At 43.9% G+C, this 22,804-nt stretch overlaps 1 protein-coding gene across 1 annotated transcript; it reads right to left on the bottom strand.

The window, feature by feature from the left end:
* Window positions 1-7,750: 7,750 nt before the first annotated feature.
* LOC128404315 (vomeronasal type-2 receptor 26-like) lies at window positions 7,751-16,505 on the bottom strand. The gene is made up of 6 exons (XM_053369801.1): window positions 16,429-16,505; window positions 14,494-14,785; window positions 12,795-13,640; window positions 11,369-11,596; window positions 10,438-10,564; window positions 7,751-9,968 (listed from the first exon to the last, which is right to left on the bottom strand). Exons 1-6 carry the CDS (start codon window positions 16,503-16,505, stop codon window positions 9,067-9,069), a joined length of 2,472 nt encoding a protein of 823 aa, XP_053225776.1. The 3' UTR covers window positions 7,751-9,066.
* Window positions 16,506-22,804: the final 6,299 nt, after the last annotated feature.

Genomic DNA, 22,804 nt, shown 5'->3' with positions numbered 1-22,804 from the left:
CTTTGATAAAATATATATTTTGTTATGTGCAAATGGCTTTAGATACCTATTAGGTTCCATAAATTACCATATAGCATATATTCAACAACAACAAAAAAGTGACAATTTGTTGTTGACAAAGGACAGCTGGACATAGAAAGGGCCCCATTACCTTCAGTCGTTTAGGGCCTCATCAAACCTAAATCCGGCCCTGCACAGACTAATCCATGTAATAATCCTTTAAATTTCACAGTTCTCCAAAGTACTAAAATATGGAAAGAAATAATTTGTGGTGTTTTATTCTAAAGCACATTTAGAACTGTGTAATAAAATACATATTAAAATATAACAGGCCTCACCAGGACAGTTGTTACTGCCAGGGGGGCACAGAGTGTTTTTAGAGTGGTTTTAAAATGTTTTAAAAATTTTTCTTTTGGATTTTTTGTATGTGGCGGGTGGGGGTGGGATGGATGTTTGGTTGGGCTTGGGGAATTTTTTAATTTTTATTTTGATGTTTTTGTAATTTTTACATTATTATTTTTTTGTTTGTATTGTTTTATTGGTTTTGTTTGTTTGTTTAAGGTGTTATTTTGTTCTTAGGGGGAGGGGTCAGGGCTGCCGGGGAGCGGGCCCCAGCCCACAAAATGGCTGGGGCATGTTCCACAGGGGGGGATGCACTGGGACAACCGATCTCAGTGATCACGGGTAGGAGGAGGAGTTACGCTAAGACTAGACCACGTCATTACAGAGGGGGCAGGTTTAGTCGTTGTTTGAGGACTATTCCTGCCTCCGGGTCTGGTCCTGATCGGATGGATACTAGAATCAGCAAGGGATACCCACATGACCTGAAGGTGCTGCTGTGCAATGCCAGGTCAATGATTCATAAGACCACTGCCATCCATGACTTGATCATGGATGGAGGACTTGACCTGGCATGTGTAACAGAGACTTGGTTGGATGAAGCAGATGGGCCTGTCCTTGCCGCTGCTTGTCCACCAGGTTTCTCTTACGCACAGCAACCCAGGTCATGTGGGCGGGGAGGGGGGGTTGCAGTGATTTTTAGGAAGTCATTAGTTTGCACCAGGCGTCCTATTGGGAAGACCCAGTTTTCCGAGTGCATGTTCTGGAAGTTGGGCAATAGGGGCAGTACAGGATTCCTTTTGGTGTACCGACCTCCCCGCTGCACCAAGGATTCCCTGCCCGAGCTGCTTCAGGTCGTGGCGGATGTTCTCCTGGAGACACCTAGCTTGGTCGTCCTAGGGGATTTTAACATCCATGCCGACACGACCTTACAAGGGGCCGCTCGGGACTTCGTGGAAAGCATGGCCTCCATGGGGCTGTCCCTGAATAAGTCTGGCCCAACCCATAGCTGCGGACATGCCTTGGACCTGGTGTTTACCTCTATGGATGTTGGTGATCTGACACTAAGTAAAAGCGAAACGAAAGAAGTGCCATGGTCAGATCACTTCCTGGTGCAACTGGACTTCTCTGCGACCCATCCCCTCTGCAGGGAGGTGGGACCAATTCGGATGGTCCGCCCCCGCCACTTAATGGATCCAAATGGTTTCCAGAGAGTGGTAGGGGATGCTTTATCCCATGTTGATGGCCTTTCAGCTGATTCCCTGGTGGCCCGCTGGAATGTGGAGTTAACCAGGGCTATTGACTGTTTGGCTCCGAAGCGCCCTCTCCGATTGCATGGAGCCCGGACAGCCCCGTGGTTTTCCACGGATCTGAGGGCAATGAAACAATCGTTGAGACGGCTAGAGCGCCGGTGGCGGATAACTCATTCCGAATCTGACCGGACACAGGTTAGAGCTCAACGTCGAGCCTACCAAGTGGCGATAGCGACGGCGAAGAAGAATTTCTTCACCGCCTCTATTGCATCTGCAGAAAACAGCAGCAGGAGACTTTTTCAGGTGGTTCACAATTTAGCGGAACCACCTGCAACATCGGGGCCCAGTACGGGCCACATGTTCTCCTGCAATGATTTTGCAAAGTTTTTTGCAGATAAAATCGCTCAGATTCGGGAAGAAGTAGACTCCACCGTGGGAGCAGGGCCGGGGCGGGAGAGTGCTAGAGTTCTGTCTAGTCAAGTTGTGTGGGATCAATTCCAATCTGTTACCTCCGAGGATGTGGACAGGCTGCTTGGACGAGTGAAACCAACCACCTGTCTCCTGGATCCTTGCCCATCCTGGCTTATAAAAGCTAGCCGGGAAGGACTGGGCGATGGGCTTCGTGGGGTGGTGAATGCTTCCCTCCGTGAGGGAGCCTTCCCAGACCCGCTGAAAGAGGCGGTTATTAAACCGCTTCTTAAAAAACCATCTTTAGATGCGGCCACGATGGCCAACTATCGCCCAGTCTCAAATCTTCCATTCTTGGGCAAGGTGATAGAGCGAGCAGTTGCCGAACAACTCCAGGCACGCCTGGAAGAAGCGGACCATTTGGATCCCTTCCAGTCGGGATTCAGGCCTCATCATGGGACTGAAACTGCCTTGGTCGCACTGGTTGATGATCTCCGGCGGGCTAGGGACAAAGGTGAGAGCTGTTTCCTAGTTCTGCTGGATCTCTCAGCGGCGTTTGATACCATCGACCATAACATCCTTCTGGACCGTCTTGAGGGGCTGGGAGCTGGGGGCACTGTCATACAGTGGTTCCGCTCCTTCCTCCTGGGCCGTGTTCAGAAAGTGGTGGTGGGGGATGAGTGTTCAGACCCCTGGGCTCTCACTTGTGGGGTGCCTCAGGGTTCTGTCCTCTCCCCCATGCTTTTCAACATTTACATGCAGCCGCTGGGAGAGATCATCAGGAGGTTTGGGCTGGGTGTTCATCAGTATGCGGATGATACCCAGCTCTACCTCTCTTTTAAATCAGAACCAGTGAGGGCGGTGAAGGTCCTGTGTGAGTGTCTGGAGGCGGTTGGAGGATGGATGGCGGCTAACAGATTGAGGTTGAATCCTGACAAGACAGAAGTACTGTTTTTGGGGGACAGGAGGCGGGCAGGTGTGGAGGATTCCCTGGTCCTGAATGGGGTAACTGTGCCCCTGAAGGACCAGGTGCACAGCCTGGGAGTCATTTTGGACTCACAGCTGTCCATGGAGGCACAGGTCAAATCTGTGTCCAGGGCAGCTGTTTACCAGTTCCATCTGGTACGTAGGCTGAGACCCTATCTGCCTGCGGACTGTCTCGCCAGAGTAGTGCATGCTCTGGTTATCTCCCGCTTGGACTACTGCAATGCGCTCTACGTGGGGCTACCTTTGAAGGTGACTCGGAAACTACAACTAATCCAGAATGCAGCAGCTAGACTGGTGACTGGGGGCGGCCGCCGAGACCATATAACACCAGTCTTGAAAGACCTACATTGGCTCCCAGTACGTTTCCGAGCACAATTCAAAGTGTTGGTGCTGACCTTTAAAGCCCTAAACGGCCTCGGTCCAGTATACCTGAAGGAGCGTCTCCACCCCCATCATTCTGCCCGGACGCTGAGGTCCAGCGCCGAGGGCCTTCTGGCGGTTCCCTCATTGCGAGAAGCAAAGCTACAGGGAACCAGGCAGAGGGCCTTCTCGGTAGTGGCGCCCGCCCTGTGGAACGCCCTTCCAGCAGATGTCAAAGAGATAAACAACTACCTGACATTCAGAAGACATCTTAAGGCAGCCCTGTTCAGGGAAGTTTTTAACGTGTGATATTTTACTGTATTTTTGGTTTTTATGGAAGCCGCCCAGAGTGGCTGGGGAGGCCCAGCCAGATGGGCGGGGTATAAATAATAAATTATTATCAAATTATTATTATTATAAGTTTACAGGGTGTGTTTTTTTAAATCACAGATTAGTATGGAAATGGAACAGAAATGATTTATGAGTGAACACACGGAAATTGACAAAATATATACTGATCTGTCCATCCCTAGCTGTTTCTATGATGCACTTGCACATTACACAGCTGATCAATTAAGTACCAGTTTATAGCTTTGAAAATAAAGAGGCATTTATGGATGGCAACATTTGTGAGAGTGATTTATATAAATACTCTCTGGGAAGAAAGTGGATTTCTCCAAAAGTTAGAGTTAGAGTTCTTTGAAATTCACTGAAGTTAATGCGGAATGAAACTATCGAATTAAGCAACACTAATGAATGAAAGGAGCGGTGGGCTAAGATAATTAGATGGAAGAAGAGACTTTATTGTAAAATATCAAAATATTAGATACAGTGGAACCTCTACCTGCGACCATAATCCATTCCGGAGGTCCGTCTGGAGGTCAAAACGGGTCGCTGGGAGAGGTGCTGTTGTACGCAGGCGTGGGTGGCGATCGCCACTCTTGCGCCTGCACAACTGGCCACAAACCCGCAGGTTACTTCCGGGTTTTCTGCGGATATGGGCAAAATAGATTCAAGTGGAGGCAGATGTAAGAAGAGGTTTGACTGTATTAAATAATACTAAAACATTCTGAAACTAGATTAACAGTTGCACCTAATGTTCTCCGCCCTATTCACAGATGGCTAAACCATGGAGGTCATTTTCCCACTTTATTTTTCCCCAAGAGAGGGTTGTAATTCTGCAATGGTGTGGAAAGTTTCAAAATAAAAAATAAAAATAAAAATCTGAAAATGTTTCAGAAAATTCTAGCTTATGACAATTCAACTCAGCTGTAACAAGATAATTCAGACAGTGCCTTTTATTATCACCCACAGGAGCTGTTGTAATACACTGAGGCAAAACTGAGAGAGTATAAATGTACCATTTAATTAATGCTTTCAGTCATATACAGAGCAGAATGCTGTCATGCAGAAGATTTTCCATATAAGCTGGAAATGCATATAAAACGAAGCTTTAAAAAGAAGAATATCACGACAGATACACGATATGTTTAAGAAAACCCAACTCCTTACATAAGGTCATCAAAGAGCTCAGAAGAGAGACGTCGTTTGAAGTTTAGCATACTTAAAAAACGGAAGATGTGCGAAATAATGCCACCAATTATAAGGTCTCCTGGCTGATAATACTTGTGATGGATAAGAGGGTCACTAACATTGCATCTAGAAACAGGAACCATGCACACTGCCTGAGGATGTAGCACTGCGACTTCCGGGTTAGCGCCATCGTCTAATGGCGGATTCCCTCCGAGCTCCGGAGGGAATCGGCTTAGTAGGGGTCGGGTCCTGCTGCGGCGGCGTCGACGCGGGGACCCTCAGAAACCACAGGCGCTGAAGCCTGTGGACCTGGTGACTCGGCGGGCACCATTTGCGCCCCCCGACCCGCGAAGGAGCCTTTTTAAAGGCTCCGGAACGGGGGACGGAGAGCGGTGCGGTGCTGAGAGTCGACTGCTTCCCCTACTGAGTGAAGCCGCATGCCATGGACGGAGAGCGCTGACTTCTTTCTCTGAACATTTGGACTAAAAGTAACAACCCGTGAGTAATACAGAAATTGGACTTAAAAAGGGAAAAATTTTCTTGGGAATTAGGTACGACCGGGTAAGGCGCAATGAGGAAGTCCACCTACCCGCCTTGTAAACATCTTAAAGCAAGGATTTTATAACTAAGGTTGAGAGAACGCCTTTCTCTTTTGTGGATAAAAGCAATTAACTCCACGTTTTGTCAATATAAGTGATTGTGCTGGAGGATAAGAGCTAATATTGAGAGCGGAATTGTCACCCCTCCCCCAGGACCCGGGAGCGATCGGTGACAGAGCCTGCTGAAGAGATATAGAAGACTTTGACAGCTGTCAAACTAGCTGTCAAAGTTGGGAAAAAAGGAGAACTTTGTTTCTGTTGTCTTTGCTGGTTATATTTGTTACAATTTGGTAACTAATTGTTAAAAATAAAGAAGAAAAGGCTAACTTGACTTTTGGGTTGGAACTGGAAGATACTAAGAAACCAGAACCCCTCTAGAGGGGGTTCAGGACATTACAAGAATGGCTGTAAGTGGAAAAACACTGGCTGAACTGGAGAGGACTTTTTTTCTCTTGGGAAAGTTACAAGAACAAAGTGATGTTTTGGCTACAAATATTACAATATTGAATGAAACAGTAAATAAAACTACTGAGCCTGGAAGGGACTTGACTCAAGTCTTTGTAGCTGAACAAAAAGTTTTTGCAGCTGAACTAAAAATCTCTGCAGCTGAACAAGAAAAGAAATCTGAGAAATTTGAGAATGTGAGGAAAGAGATACATGATGATTTGAAGGAAAAGGAAGGAGGAGCTATAATGCCACAGATGATTAAGGAGAGCCAGAGGCCGGTTAAGATGGATACAAAGGAAAATAAGAACAGGATGATGAAAATTTGGTTTGAATTGAAGAATGGAGAGATCTCCTTACGTGGAGATCTGAAGACCTATGGATTACAAACCTGGCTAAAGTGGAAACTGGAGCTTTTGGGACATTTGGACTAAAGAGAAGCAAGAAACAAGATTTTGGCTCCACTTTTAAATATGGAGGTCTGGCTGGAAGAAACATGGACCTTATTGGGACAGAGCTTCTTCGAGATTTGGTGTCCAATACAAAGGACTATCAAAAAAACCGGCAGAGAGGAATTGAGAGAGAATTAAGAGCCTCGGATGTGAGGTCGCCAGGCTGACAGCAGATAGACTGATGGACATTTGTTGGGGTTCGAAACCGGGAAAGGGTGGGGTGGGGCTTTGGGAATCCAAAGGGTGTACAATTATACTCTGTTTCCTTTTATTTTGTTTTGCTACTAATATAAAAATGGGGAATTCGTGGAAGGGAATTGGGGTCGACCTTAGAAAACGATTTTTAAGAATAAGTACTGACGTATAAAGACTGAGGTTTATAAGTTAAAATTGGTTAACTAAAATGAATTAAATATAATAAGGTAAAATTTGGGGACAAGAACTTGCTGAGCTAAAAATTGGAACTGGAATACAAGAAGGGGAGGTGAGGGGAAGTCAAGGAAATTTGTTATTGATAGTAAGGAATGGAAATTTTATGTGTTTTTAATTGTTTTTTTGTTTTCTCTCTATTTTTTGAAAATTTCAATAAATATCTATAAAAAAAGAGAGAGGATGTAGCACTGCTAGCAGTACCAATAACACCTCCATCTTGCACAAAAATCTTCTTGATAGAAACCGATCAATCTCTTCCTACACCAACATCGCCATGATACTGAATTGTACAGTCTGGCTTGAATGACCACTTCCTTGGATGATTGAAGCCAGGGCTGTATGGTGCAAAATTTCATTTATCAGAGCCTTGTGTGTCTCTAGTCCCAGAAACAGAATGGAACTCTCTTTATCTATTTATTTTTCCAGTTCTGAATGACACAGAAGATCTTAAATGCCTTCTTCCATCTGTGGTGTTTTGCTAGCGGCCAGCTGAACAGTCTAAGGAATTGGAGAAGTAGTAATAATAGATAATTCCATAACTATAGGGAAAATAATAACTTGCTCAGAATTCTGTATTCTCTAAGATGAAAACATATCGATCACATTTCAGCAGAGCTCTCTCTTGGTTCTCCTTAATGGGGAGACTAGGGATAGCACAGGTACAAGAGGGGGTTGCACTAGGTGAAAAAAATGCACTAGGTGAAAGGCCCTGATTCAGCAAAAGAGCTCAGTTTTCAGAGGCTGCCTGGTTTGCCTCAGTGTTATGTCTGGAGCTGGGATCTAAGAATAATAGGCATGTAGGATTTTAGAATGTAGTAATCTGATTGGCCATAGGAGCCGTCCAATCCAGCTCCTGATGGGAAGTTTGAATTGGCCTATCAGGTATGACCTAGGTGTGAATACAGGCTATATAACCTGGGGTCTGGGGGGGGGGGCCCAGCAACAAACACACCTGAGGACTGACTGTTCTTATTACAACTTGAATAAACTGATTACACTCAGGTACGAAACAATAACCAAATCCAACAATGAAATAGATTTTTGCCTATGCATTCTTATGACAATTTTAAAAATAAGAAACCATGATTGTTATCTTTTTGTCACAAATGATTGAAATTTGCTGGTAGAACAGCTGCTTCTAAGGGGATAAAGTCTTGCAAAAATAGAATGAATTTGCCATAGTCCATCATCCCCAATGCACTTTGCAACACAAAATGTTTTATTTGCAGCTGTATAGCTGAGTCCAGAGACTTGTGTCTCTATGGCCCCATTTTCAAAATGGTACAGTAGATAGTATATTAAAAGCTTCCTCTAGTCTTGGTTCTTAGTTTCACACCTGACCCCTGAATTCCCTACTAACTAGAGCAGTGGTTATATAAGTGGCTCTCAACCTTTTCCCCTGCCATGCTCCATCTAAGCATCTCTAAAATCTTGAGGCCCCCCTCCGTGTGACATATAATTTTTATTATTCAAAAAGTGAATTCCTGTTCGCTTGGAGGTAGCATTCTCAAACTGCCCCCCTTAAAAATCAAATTGCCCCCCTGTGCCCCACGTTGGGGAACCACAGAACTAGAAGAATTAAGAGATGCAATTATGGTAAATTGGGTAATTCTGGTGTAGTTCATGGGTCACTCATAAACTGTAGTTCTTCTGGGACTCTACAAAAGAAAACAAGTTGCTTTTTGTTCAGGTCTCAGCAAGATTTTCCTGAGCGGGATGGCAAGGTATTTATTATGAGTCAAATATATGTGTTCCTGTGCATATTTGCAAAATTTCTGAATAAATTTTAATATATTAAGCCAGGGTCAAAAAGTTTATATCCAATGGATGAGTTTGCATCCCTTATCACTCTTCTCAATCCACTCAAGCAGATCTAACAGAGCTATTGAAGAACTATTATCAGCAGGCGGGGGGGGGGTTATATTGTGATATGTAATATTGGGTGTGTAGATAATTGGTGGTGGGTTGAGAAATTATATGTCAGTTAATAACCTCACAAAATACTCCTTTTGGTTTCACAATGATTACATTGCTGTCAGGACCATGGAGAGTAGTGGAAACGAATGAGGTGCCACGTGTATGGATAAATCATGGCCGATTGAGATATGATGAACCAGGACCAAACTTCAGAAAATATGGAACTCAGTTTATATTAACTTCATGTGTTCAATTAATTCATATCCAACTGACAATGATCTGGAAAGAAGTATTTCCAGTGACAAAGAATTGCCTGGACCATTGAGTCACTCTTGTCAGTTCTTAATTCTTTATTCTAATTAACTGCTCCCTGCTGTTCAGCTCAGGCCTCAGTAAAATGACATAGCATTTGGGGATAAAGATGCAGCCCAGTAACCCACAGCTGGAGGCCAAGATGGAGAAGATCTCCACAGCCACCATGTATTTGCCCTTGGTGCTCAAGTAGGTTGGAACAAAGGAGAGCCACACACTGCAAAAGACCAACATGCTGAAGGTGATGAATTTGGCTTCATTGAAACTGTCCGGCAACTTTCTAGCTAGGAAAGCCACCGTGAAGCTCACAATGGCCAGCCAACCCATGAATCCCAGGACACAATAAAACATAAGAGTGGAGCCTTCATTACATTCTAGTATTATTTCTTCAGTCATTGAGTGCATGTCAACGTCTGGGAAAGGAGGAGAAGTTGCCAGCCATATGCTACAGATTGTGGCTTGAATAAGGGAGCAGGAAAGAACAATGGAGCTGGCCAGTGGTTTCCCCAGCCACTTCCTCATGCTGGAGCCAGGCTTGGTGGCCATGAAAGCCAGAACCACAATGGCGGTTTTGGACAATATGCATGAAATGGCAACTGAGAAGATCATGCCAAAAGCAGTTTGCCGTAGGATGCATGTCAGCTTGTTAGGTTGGCCAATGAAGAGCAAAGCACAAAGGAAGGAGAGGAGGAGGAAGAGGAGGAGAGCGTAGGTGAGGTTCCTGTTGTTGGCTTTGACTAAGGGAGTCGCCTTGTGTTTCACGAATATTCCAAGCACTGCGGCTGTGATGGAAGAAAAGCAGAGAGCAAAAGTGGCCAGACTGATCCCCAACGGTTCTCCATAAGACAAGAAAGTTTTATCTTTCGGAAGGCATCCATCCTTGTCACTGTTTGGATACTGATCTTCAGAGCATTCAAAACAGTCATCCATGTCTGAAAAAGAAAAAAGAAAAATGCTATACTATACTTGTGAAGCATTTTGTGCCCAGAAGAAATCAAGGCAAATGGCCAGAAAGCCTTGAATGATGGCTGCTGGATCAGTACTGGTAATATATATATAGGTGTTTGGCCCAATTATTTCTATATACAAGAGGGCTGTATTTACTTAGGATTCCAGAGCAATGCAGGTCTTCACTACAATTGGAAGAAGAGAAGTTCATCACCTGGATATCACCAATCATAAGTTCTCCCTGTTTCCATCATCTCCTGCTATGCTGAAATCCTTATCTCTGCATTCCATGAGCATATGAGACTATGCTCCAAAACAGGTACATCTTACTGGTATCATTGGACACCATTCTCTTTCCTTCCTTCTCTACTTATTTTAATTTCCATGCACTGGATCATTCTTGACAATTCTTGTAACTAGTATACCCCAAAAATAAATAAAAAAATCTCTGACCCTTCTGATCCGAAATCTTCCCTTCTGGGCACGGGATGCAATCATAGCAGCAAGGTAGCTTCCCTTCCTTCTTGGTCCGACTGTAGCCCAATTGGCAATTCTCATTGCACAGAGAAAGGGGTTGTGCCTGTCCAAAAAAGGAAAGAAGATGGTAATTTCTGACTTAAACATGCCACACCTGTTCCTCAGATTGGGCCAAATTTACCCCCCTGTTTCCCACACTGGCAGGAAGTCTGAAGTGCCAATCAGATCAGGATGACCATTCACATCCCAAGGAGCTGCTGCCCTTGGTCCTTCTGTTGTTTGCTTCACAGCAATTGCCCTCCCACTGTCTGATACTGAATGTCCCCTGCTGAACACTGAGCAGGCCGCAAACACCCTGAACCCACTTTTATGGGGCCTTTAAGAACTTTGGCTCACACCTCATCCTTAGGTTCTTGGGTGTTTCTGCTCTTCATCCAAGTTGCCAGTGTTTCCTGGTTCTGGGTGTCTTCCTTTCTTCTCACAATTACTTTGGGTGATGCCATTTGCTTCATCACTTCCTAACTATGTTATTTTTTAAGCTGTGGGCTCCTTTGAACATTATCTGAGAATCTCAGCGGTCCAAACAAGGTATTGTTATGTTATGCTACAGCAATGTTTGGGGTAACAATGAAGAACAGTGATGAAGTTCTTCTGTACTTTGTTTTCTTTTTAAAATTCAGTTATAAATAAGCCCACCTATCCAACTTCTTTCTATATCACATTTTGTCATTTTAAGCTTCCCACTGCCTGTGCTGTTTTCAGTTGAATGTTGATTCCCTGTCTTCTTCAGGAGGTGAGTTAAATCACAACTAGTTGCATCTTGGAATAGCTGTTTCAGAGTTTGAATAGTGGACCCCCTTTTTTAGCATTGAGGAAATGTCTGGGGACACTCTGAAATGGACCTTACCTGGTTGAACCTGATGGGCCACGTGATGGTATCATCATGAATGGAGAGTCTCTTGCTTAGGGGAGCCTGGGAGTTCATCATTCCGACCTTAACTCTGAAAAAGGAGTCATTTGGGAATGTGATCCAGTTGATGATATCCAATTCAGTTACCAAATCCCCCTTCTGGCTAAATGAAACCTCTTCCCCGGCACTATTGTTAAATGAGATGCCTCTCAGAAAGTGGTGGAGCTAAATTAGTGAAGAGAAGAGGGAAGAAATCCATGAGGGTATTAGAAAGAGACAGATGTATAACAGGATGATATTATTTCCCTCCAGTTGTTGGCATCTGTTTGTCTCGAGAACAATGACCTCCAGGGGTGAGGTCAAACCGCTGTGTTAGCAGCACTGAAGTGACCTCAACGGGGTGCAAGCCTGGACAGTCCTGGGCTGCCCAGAGGACAAGACTCCCTTCTCAGTCTTGCTGATGTGGTCGAAAGGAAAGCAGAGCAGGACGTTCAGCACCAGCTTGGTTTCAGGGGTTGCCAGAAGGAAGCATGGAAAATAACATCCATCCCCCTAAGAGACTCCACTCTGGATCTGGGTAGGGCTTCCTTTTTAGCCTTTTATTCTCTGGAAGATATCCCAGAAGGCAGCAGAGGTGGAGAAGATTCATTTCAACTCTGCACAAGGTCGAGATCACGGATTCTGTTCACAGTAATTCTAACAGCTCATCCACACCATACATTTAAAGAACTCTTGTTACAGTCATGGTTTCCCCCAGAGAATTATGAAAAGGAAAGTTGCTGAAAGGAGTTGAGAGTTGTGAGGAGACCATCAAGAAACTACCGTTCGCAAGATTCCTTGGTGGAAGCCATGGCTCTTAAAGTGAAACAAGAGTGCTTTAATGTTGCAGATTTGCCCCATGTGTTTTAAAATGAAAGATATAGCAGTCCTATCACATTTCTATGCTGAAAGATGAGGGTAAGAAGAAAAAGAAAAAAATATGGTGCTGGAGGAGACTCTTGAGAGACCCATGAACTGCAAAAAGATCCAACCTATCCATTCTGAAGGAAATCAGCCCTGAGTGCTCACTGGAAGGACAGATCCTGAAGCTGAGGCTCCAATACTTTGGTTACCTCATGAGAAGAGAAGACTCCCTGGAAAAGACCCTGATGTTGGGAAAGATGGAGGGCACAAGGAGAAGGGGACGACAGAGGACGAGATGGTTGGACAGTGTTCTCGAAGCTACCAACATGAGTTTGACCAAACTGCGGGAGGCAGTGGAAGACAGGAGTGCCTGGCGTGCTCTGGTCCAGGGGGTCACGAAGAGTCGGACACGACTAAATGACTAAACAACAAGAAAAAGAGCTTTCTAAACAGTCAAGGAACTATTTTTGCAACCTGAAAGATGGCAAACTATTCTATATTAGCAATAGAGGGACATTACCTGCCATGGCTGTGGATCCAGCCTATTCCCTCTTAGTTCATCCATCATTACACTGTCTTTGAATCTGGAGAAATGCATGTTTTGTGAAGCATGTGCCACTGCCAAGACTGCATTGTAGATGCTGTAGCTGTGGGCAGTCATGCTCCTTTCAAAGACAGACCCAGGAAGAGTCTCAAGCTTCTCTGTCCCAGTGCAGAGATCACTGTCTTTCTTTTCAAAAGAACAAAGAAATGCCTCTTCCCAGAAAGTTCTGATGAAGCCATCCTCCCTTTCTGTGACAGGGTCTCTCTTCTGAAGAAACTTCTGGAATCCTAGATGATTAGCTGAATGAACTGCAAACGAAATGGCACCATGGAGAAAGCGTATGTCCCAATTTCTTTGAAAGGAAAACGATGTAAAATCCATCTGGGCAGTCATAATCCAGACTTTTGCCTTGATGTCCACTGGCATATTCATTGTTTCTGCGAAGGTGGCCATTGCTCTCAGTGCCATCATGGTCTGAATTTCACCAATCACAACCACAACATTGGCGGTGCTACCCATAATAACACTGATTGTTTTAGAACCTTCTTCCACCATTTCCATAGACTCACCTGAAAAGGTTAGTTTGGGAAATGTTTCTGTATAATCACAGCAAATACCTCTTCCGGCAAACATGGGAAGGACGTTTCGTACAAATCTCTCTCCGTTGTCATCGCTCAGAGTCACCACTCCAATCCACATCCAGCTGAAATGCAGCAGTAGCTGGAGAATCCCATTATACTGATGAGCCACATCAGGGAACATTCGGTGAAAGAACTCTTCTTGGATGTGGTTACTCAGCATAGGAGAAGAGCCATAGATGAACTGAAAATGATTGTAAAAATTATGCTTGCAAATTCCATCCACTTTGGTGTTTTTATATACCCTCTTATGGTGAATGAACACAGTTGGGACTGCACAGAGAAAATTTAATTTTTTTAAAAAAACAAAACACACACACATAAAAGTTGAATATTGGGGCCCTATATGGAGTGGCTAGATTTCTTGAAATACTTCAATTTATACATTTTTCCCCACTCAGACACCCATAGAGTCTAAGGTCTTTGCTGCCCTTATATTTTCAATAAAGGGAAAGGCACTGCAAGGGTCACTTCTCCCTTAAATTTCCTATGTGAATGTCACCATCAGAACATATAAGCAAACAGTATCAGACATGTGAACACAGAATAAAGAGCAAATATAGCTAGTTTCTGTTGAAGAATCCATAGGACAGCTCTTTGAACCATAAACTGGGAAAAAATAAAATTAAAATGCATTTGTAAAGGCCATTGAGCCCAATCAAGCAATGATGATTTTTGATGACTGGACTGCATCTGAACCTCAATCATGGATTCTGTGCTGGAATGCTTAAATATTGGAGAGGGGGGAATTAGCCTTCCCTGCACTGAGAAATCAAACATGTCATGCAGAATTCAAGACAGAATGGTTGTTACTCGTATTCTGGTGTATTATGTGCAGGGATGAGTTTTGTTCATTGTGAGTCATTCACACTTTGTAATATCAACCTGGGGCCTCAAGGGATAGAATCCAACAGAAGTGTGAATAGCATCCTAAATGGCCATACTCAATGCACACATCTCTGTGAATCCCTCAACCTACAGCATGAAAGGATGCAGTGCAGGAGAAACGTGAATGGCTTCTCCAATGGCTCTCTTACCTGTGGCATCTTGTAGATACTCAGGACCGTTGCCATGTGGAGACAGATGTCAGAATTCGGTCCCCCGATGACGGCTGCTGGACTGTTCTCAACACCACACTTATAGTTAGGGATGAGTCTGCCCCATCCAGAAAGCAGCTCCATGGAGCCATGATAGGTCCAACTTGCAACGAAATGGCTGTTCAAGATGTGGAATCCCAGGGTGACATTGGGCAAGTTCTGTGGGTTGTCATTTATCTCCTGTACAGCAAAAACCAAAGCCACAATGTGCTGGTAGAGTTGTGTCATGAGCCTGCAATGAGGGGTTCATTTTGCATCTTCTACAGCAAATGACATTGTCTACATATCTACTTATCTATCTAATGAGAGAAAAATACATCAGATGAGAACAGACTAGAGCTTGAATACCCTTGACAAACAAAACTGGACATATAGATAAGAATCCCATATTATTTATTGAAATAATGATGAAATACTTCAGACATTTCAATCTAGAGAATTTTCTTCTGATTCTTGCCTTGCTCAAGTTCCATGCAATATTTCAAATGCATAGAATAGGCTTCAATTATACTTCACACCACCTTTCACTCCATATTCAGGGTGATCTACAATAGATATAGCACTCCCAATAAGATGCTAAGTTGGGGTTTTGAAATTCCATGTGTTACTCCCTTGATCCACTGCCCCCAGGGCCCTATGGCCTGCAGGTAGGAGCATCTCTGTTTGAGCAATCTAAGTTTGTAGTTACTACTACAACTACAAATGCTGATATATCAGTACAGGTGATTCAGGTGAAGTGTTCACATCCTTGATTTTGCATGATATTAACAAGGCATCTTGAATTGGATCTGATAGTTCCTCAGTGAACTCAGGTGCCTGGAAACTTAAAGCAACAACTTTTATCAGAAGAGAAGCAGCCTGAGATTGAGTTGAAGAGGGGATTTGTTCTTCTGTTTTGACAGCCAGGTCTGGTATTAATCACAGATCAGTATTATTTTTAAAACTATGCTTGTTTTATTTCTTAAAGTGAATATTTGTTGCTTTTCAACCCCTACCTCTTACCATATGCACATTATGAAAAGATCTCTCTTTTCCATTGAGAAACATTTGTATCCCCATTCAGCGGGGGGCAGAAACACCCCACAACAATGTCCTGGCTGCAAGGGTAATATTTTCCCCACACCCCTCTTTCCTTGAATCACATAATCCTCTTTCCACGCTGCCTTTCCCTGTGCCAGTTCATGGAGAGGTCACTCTCCTGGGGAAAAGAGGCAAAATCCCAAAAAACTGGATGGAGAGGAAGAAAAGCCCAGCCCTTCTTCCCTTGATAATGGGTCCTCATTGGAAGGGTAAGATTTAATTCACATCATTTTTCCTGGGGATCCAGGTTACTATTTCCATCACTCCCCTTCCCCTTTGCAAGTCAGTGGAGTGATCTGCCCAACCCACCACAACCTTTGGGATACCAAGGCCATTTCTGGCAGGCTGAGATTTCCCCCACTTCATTCTTTCCTGAGAGTGCATAATCTGTTTTCAGCCTCCACCCCTGTCCCCACAATTCCTGTTGTGTCCCCCTCAAGTCCGCTCAGGCAGGAGAATCACTGCAGCAATCATTCTGAAATATGACAGAACTTGTTCCTTAGAGGAGGTGAGCACGCCTACAAATTGCACCCAAATTATAGCAGGTTGGACAAATTCAATGATGCACAAGAGAGAATAAATACATCTGCCGTTGCTACTGTTAAAGTTGGGAATGTGGTAAACTGGACTTGCTTCACGAACATTAATTTAAGACTATGGTAGACACTCTTAGCAGAAATGGGCTCGAGCTCTCAGGTCCCCACTTCCCTGCCCCAGATAAAAGCACATCAAATGCAGAAGCACAATAATTACTTATAAGGAAAGCCGATTGCACCAATAAACACAATTCCTTACATCTGGTCATCAAAGAGTTTAGCAGAGGGACGTTCTTTGAATGTTATCTTGTTTACAAATGTATAGACCTGAGACATGATGCCAGCTATCATGAGGTCTCCTGACTGATAATATTTGGGAAGAATGGGAAGAGGGTCACTGGTGGGGCACTGAACCAAAGGAATATTGCATGTAGTTAGAGGCAGCAGTATTAATAGTAAGATCACAAATGCTACCATCTTGCAGGAAAACTCTTTACTGCAAAGGACACTTCATCTCTTTGTAATGATAGAGTCTCTGCCTTAAATTAGTACTCAAGCAGCTGAATTGAAGAAGGCAGAACTGAAGAATCAGCAACCAGATGAAAGAGCCTTGCATTTCTATAGCCTTAGTTTACATTTTGAATGTGCCCACTTGAACTCTCCTGGGTTGGGGAAATATAGCTGTGATTATGATTAATTTGATAATTACAGGAGATATAATTCATGGCAGCTGTTGTTTATGACTCACTCATAATTGTTAAAGAAATCATGTCCCCCCCCCCCATAGCAAATGTCTTCTTTGATCCTGCTCAAAGTTATAGAGAATCACAGGAGAGAGGGGAAAATAGAAGATTTGTACTCCCTCTCCCATGGAAATGGAAAAACTTTTGCACTTTCCTTCATGTGTGATGGAGGTGGGCAAGGCTATATGTCAAATTAGAAGAGGCTTGGGGTGGTCTTCAATATTCATCCTACTCAGAGTAGATCCATTGAATTTAATGAGCATGACTAACTTAGGTTAAATAATTCAGAATTTAGTTGAATGCACCCCTTGGTCTCCACCTTTTACAAGAGCAGCAGTTCAGGCCAGTCTTAGTCCAGCCTCTTCAGAGTAGGGTGCCTTGCATAAATCCAGTCAGTTGCAGTCGCTTTCTGGAAATGGCACCTTTTATGTATTTATGCATATTTAGTTCATGTATATTGAGTGGTTAAAATAAAATTCACTTAATGCCTCTTATGTCCCTGTTTAAACTTTAGAAAATATCTGAAGGCAGCCCTTTCGAGGGCAACTTTTAAATGTTTTATGTTTTATTATGTTTTTATATATGTGGGAAGCGACCCAGAGTCAGCCTAGTCAGATGTGCAGGCTATTATTATTATTCGGGTCAGAAATATGGAGTGTTAAGGGAGAGGTAGTACCTCTGGTGGGGGGACATATCATGCTCCTTCTGGTTCTACCTTTCCCTCCACCCTACACTCAGCTCTTGCCGGTGGCTCCTAGAAGCTGTGAGTATGCGACAGCAGCCACACTCTGGGAATGGCTTTGACTGGCCAGCTAAACTAGATGAGGGTAGCTGATGGGTCTCAAACCACTGATGAGTTAGGGACTTATCCTGCATGCAAAGACAGACTCTTGCAGATTGAGTGGATGAGAACAATAGTTTTTCTTCTGTGAAAGACCTACACTGGCTCCCAGTACGTTTCTGAGCACAATTCAAAGTGTTGGTGCTGACCTTTAAAGCCCTAAACAGCCTCGGTCCTGTATACCTGAAGGAGCATCTCCACCTCCATCGTTCTGCCCGGACACTGAGGTCCAACGCCGAGGGCCTTCTGGCAGTTCCCTCGCTGTGAGAAGCCAAATTACAGGGAACCAGGCAGAGGGCCTTCTCGGTGATGGCATCCGCCCTGTGGAACACCCTCCCACCAGGTGTCAAAGAGAAAAATAACTACCAAACTTTTAGAAGACATCTGAAGGCAGCCCTGTTTAGGGAAGCTTTTAATGTTTAATAGGTTATTGTATTTTAGTGTTTTGTTGGAAGCCGCCCAGAGTGGCTGGAGAAACCCAGCCAGATGGGCGGGGTATAAATAATAAATTATTATTATTATTATTATAACTATCCCTCTCAGTTTGCTGCCATCTGCAAATTGGATGAGCCTCAATTGCTTCATCCAAGTTGTTTATAAAGATGTTGCAGCCTGCAGCCCCCACTTGACACTTTTTCTCAGAATGACAAGCCACCATGAATGAGTTCTCTTTGGGTTCAGTCAGACAACCAGCTACAAATCCATCTAACAGTTCCCTCATTCAACCCACAGTTTACCACCTTCCTCGCATAAATATCGTGGGGGGCTTTGTCAAAAGCCTTTCTGAAATCAAGATACACTATGTCCACAGCATTCCCCTGATCCACCAAGCATGTAACTCCGTCAAAAAAACTAAGAAATGAGATTCATCTGACGTGCTTATTTTTGAGAAATCCATGCTGGGTCCTGGTAATCACAGCATCCTTTTTAAGTGCTCACAGACTGACTGTTTCATTGTGTGTTCTAGGAGCCTTCCTGGTTTTGATGTCAAGCTCACCATTCGGTAGTTACCCAGGTCTTCTTGTTCCCTCTTTTTGAAGATAGGAACAACATTTGCCTACCTTCAGTCTGCAGAGACCTCACCTATTCTCCAAGAATTCTCAAAGATCCTAGACCAAGGCTCTGAAATTACACCTGCAAGCTCCTTTAGTAACCTTGGATGCAGCTCATCAGGCCCTGGAGATCTGAATTTATTCCCTTACCTCCTCTTTTCCTATCTTGGACTACATCTCCCTTCTTACATCATTTATTTTGTTATCTCCAGGTTGGACACTGCTTTCCTTTTGGGTGAAGACAGAGGCAAAGTAGGTGTTGAGTAGTTCTGCCTTCCCTCTGTCACCTACCACTTGCTTGTTCTTCCTCTTGCTTTGAACATAGCCAAATAAACCTTATTTAGAATTACTTTTAACCTCTCTTGCTTATTCTGAGCTTTAAGCAGCCTGATCTTCGTCCTAAACTGTTGTATTTTCCTCCTTTGTGATTTCCCCTTTCTTCCATTTCTTACACATGTCCTTCCTGACTCTCAGCTCATCTGTAAGCTCCTTATGCAGCCACATCGGTTTCCTTAGATGCCTCCCACTTTTCTTTCTTGTTGGAATTGTCTGCCTTTGGGCTTTCAACATTTCTCATTTAGAAGCTCCCATCCCTATTGGGCTCCCTTCTATTCATTCCAGACTAAGGGACCTCACCCAGTAGCTCCTTAAGCTACCGGGGCCTCTATGCATACTTTCCACTTTGGATCCAGGACATGGGCGCGAGTCAAAATGCCGGGGGTGGAAGTGGCGGCAGTATTGGCAGCGGCAGCAGCACTGCCCCTATCCTCTACTGGGCTCCGGGGGCCACGGCTTCCTCAGGGCTGCCTTTCACCACCAGGCTGCAGCTCCACTCCCAGCTCAGGCCTGAGATGGAGGAGTAGGGGCAGTGACCACCTCTCCTCCACTGGCCTCCAGCACTGTGAAGGCCGTAGCTTCCTTGGTGCTAGCCCAGTGGGAGGGAGGGAAAGAGCGGCCATTGAACAGCCCCCACCACTGCCAGAGGGGCAGAGAGCACCCAGCGCCCCTTTGCCTCCTGCTCCCCCAGTGCCAGCAGCCACTCATGCCCCCACTCCTTTCCATGTGCTGCCGCCACCTTCCTGCTGAGCTCACAGTTCCCAGGGGCCATGCGCTCTGCACACCCCAGTGGTGCCAGTAAGCCACAGTTATACACTGGGGCTGGGAAAGGCGAAGTAAAGGGTTGTCCTTGCTTCATCGCTCTGCCAACCTGGCACATCAATGTTTTTCAGCTCCCTCCGTGTGCTTTGATTGGAGGAGAGTCTGGCTTCTCCCAGCAGCCACCACAACTGCCTTCTTTCATTGCTAAACTTATTTAAACACTGAGAAGAGCAGAAAGTTGTGCTCCTCAGGGATATATGGACTTTCCGTGTCTGGTAATGGGCCGTGAGAGGCTTGGAGATATGGGGGTTCCAAAGTTTGGAGGGACTTTGAAACATGCTCTTAAGTACTACATGGAGCTCAGTCTGGACTGTGGAAAAGGGACTGTTTGGTTGGAAAGAGGCAAAAGCATTATTAAATTGGAGATCACACGAGTGAAAAGAAAATATGAAGAAAAATCGTGGAAGGGATATGGAAGAGATTTAAGAGCCTCGGATATAAGATTACCAGGTTAATGTGCCAGTTTAATGGGATAAATGGACTGACAAACCCGGGACCTGGAGGAAGGGACGCTGGATGAAGATTTTTTCTTTTTTATTTTATTACTAGGACTGTCTTACATAATTGATGAATATTAGAAGGATGTTTGAAATGAAATTGCTTAGCTTTGGTATAAAAGTTTAAGGGATTAGGAAAGAATATAACGGTTAAGAGAAGTTATTAAAAATAAGATCTAGGTTAAGGTTTTTTATAAGATAATGAGGAAAACAGAGTAAGGCAATGTAATGAAAGATTAGAATAAATAAAGTGGGGAAGGATTTGCTGAATTAACAAACTGAATTGGTATACAGGAAAGGGAGGGGTGAGGAAGTCCAGGAAATAAATAAATGAAAGTTAAGTAAAGGAAGAAGGAATTGTTTTTAACTATTTTTAATTTGTATTTTTCTCTCTTTTTTTTGCATTTTGTAATATTTTGAAAATTTCAATAAATGTCTATGAAAAAAAGAGAAGTAAGTTGTGCTCCTCAATGGTGGCTGCCCAAAGGAGGACACACGGATCCCAGGACATTCCTGGATCCAATCAGAGACCAGGCTGACTTCTTTGGGATGCCCTGCTCAAGAGAACAGCTCAAGAGAACAGTTGAGTGCTATGTTCTATGTATTCTGAGTTCTCCCTATGGCCTTCCTCCAGCTTATTCACTTCTATGTCATCTTTAAAGGAAGTGGAATTAAGTGGAGGGATATTAGGTGGATCTAGGAGATCAGGGTTAAAATCACCAATCAGTCATGAAGTTCACAGTGTGATCTTGAGCCAGCTGGCTGCCTTCTCCCTACTAGTTTTTATAAGCCAGTAGCGACAAGGGTCAAATACAAATGGAACACAAAACCCACAATTCCTCTTTGAGCCAGCTTTCCATTTTTCATTGAACTGGGAAGGTTCATTGGAACCCAGGTTGCTTGCTTAGGAACAACACCGTGAAGATCTCAGGAGAACTTATAACACCCTGCCAAGCTTTAGTCTCCAAGTATAGCCTTTCCCTTACGTGCCTCCATCAACAGGGGCACTTTATTGTCTGCAAATCCAAGAGTGTTCACCATGCAACAATTGTACTGCCCCAAGAACGCTCATATTGAACCACACACTGTGGGGTAACATTGAAAACTCAAGAAGGATCTTATATATTACCTCCCCCCCCCCCAATAAATAGGAAATATTGGGATTTCAGTTTGTCTCTGTCAGTCACTCTGTCAATTTCATGACCTTACTGCCCTTTCCCTTCCCATATGCCACAACCAAATGTATTGTATGTTTCAAGTTGTACCACTGCATTTAAGCTTCCATTGTCACCTTCATGAGTCCCTCACATTGCTTTCCAACTCTAAGATGACAAAAGGAAATTCCCCACTTCCATAGGCATTGATCTATATTTGTTAATATACAGTAACTGGTCAGTCTCAGCTGTTAGCCCATGCAATGTGGGATTTCTGAAGTGTATAGAAAAACAGATGTCTGCATACACTAACCATTTCTGTAAGGAAATGTAACATTCTGTATTGCACCTGCAACTGGAGCCGGTGTTATTTTAACTATTTTCTCCCTTCCCTTAACTCTTGTACAAGGAAACATCCCTGAAAATCATGTCTCCATTGGTAACACATGTACAGTTGGGGGAAATGGTGCAGGTGTGATTGAGGAAGAGTGTTGGGAAAACTAGGAAGCTCCCTTCAGGGCACCAGTTTGCAGCTGGACTGCTTGCTTGCCTGGGGCACTCGAAATTGCAAGAGAACTACTCAATAACAAATATGCATTATTATTTTGCTCTTACTATAAGTCACAGAGCTCAATGCTCTAAGGAGATAACTTAGTAATTATCTCGAATTGCTGGGTTTCACCATCCATCTTGCCAAACCCCATGTACATTTTATCAGGCCATGAACACAATCAATATCAGAGTGCGGAAGTGTATATAAAATAAATCCTGTGTCATTCAGAGCCCTGATGGGAAATTTCGAACATGCAGGTTTTCATGGATCAGATCATTGGCATTTTTCCTTTATCAAAATAATCCAGAGTCATTAAATGAATGTTCTTGTAATGCAGTTTATGGTAGATGAGATAGAAATCTGACTTTTGGCATCCCTGTTAGCTCCAAGATGGTCATAACATTTCTGCTGCAAATTCTTCTCTTCCTGTGGCTACAGTTGCCTCCAACTGAGAGCAAGGAACACTATGCTAGATGCACCATGATGGAGCCTTTCCAGCTTCCATACCAGAATTATCAGAGAGGGGACCTAATCATTGGAGGAATCGTTACCTATTTTGGCTTTGTATTTGAAGAAATAGATTTCCATGAGCACCCAAACACAAAGCTTACAGATGAACTCTTGTAAGTAAAAAACT

Source organism: Podarcis raffonei, chromosome 16, assembly GCF_027172205.1.
Source record: "Podarcis raffonei isolate rPodRaf1 chromosome 16, rPodRaf1.pri, whole genome shotgun sequence".
NCBI lineage: Eukaryota > Metazoa > Chordata > Lepidosauria > Squamata > Lacertidae > Podarcis > Podarcis raffonei.
Note: the sequence above shows the minus strand (reverse complement) of the source record. Positions and strands in the feature narration are given on the sequence as shown.

Coding starts and splice junctions, on each gene's coding strand:
- LOC128404315 (XM_053369801.1), bottom strand. CDS start 16,505: ATGTCTCAGGTCTATACATTTGTAAACAAGATAACATTCAAAGAACGT. Junction 14,786..16,428: donor AAACTCTTTGATGACCAGAT/GTAAGGAATTGT, acceptor CCCTCATTGCAG/GCTCATGACACAACTCTACC. Junction 13,641..14,493: donor GTATCTACAAGATGCCACAG/GTAAGAGAGCCA, acceptor AATCATTTTCAG/TTCATCTATGGCTCTTCTCC.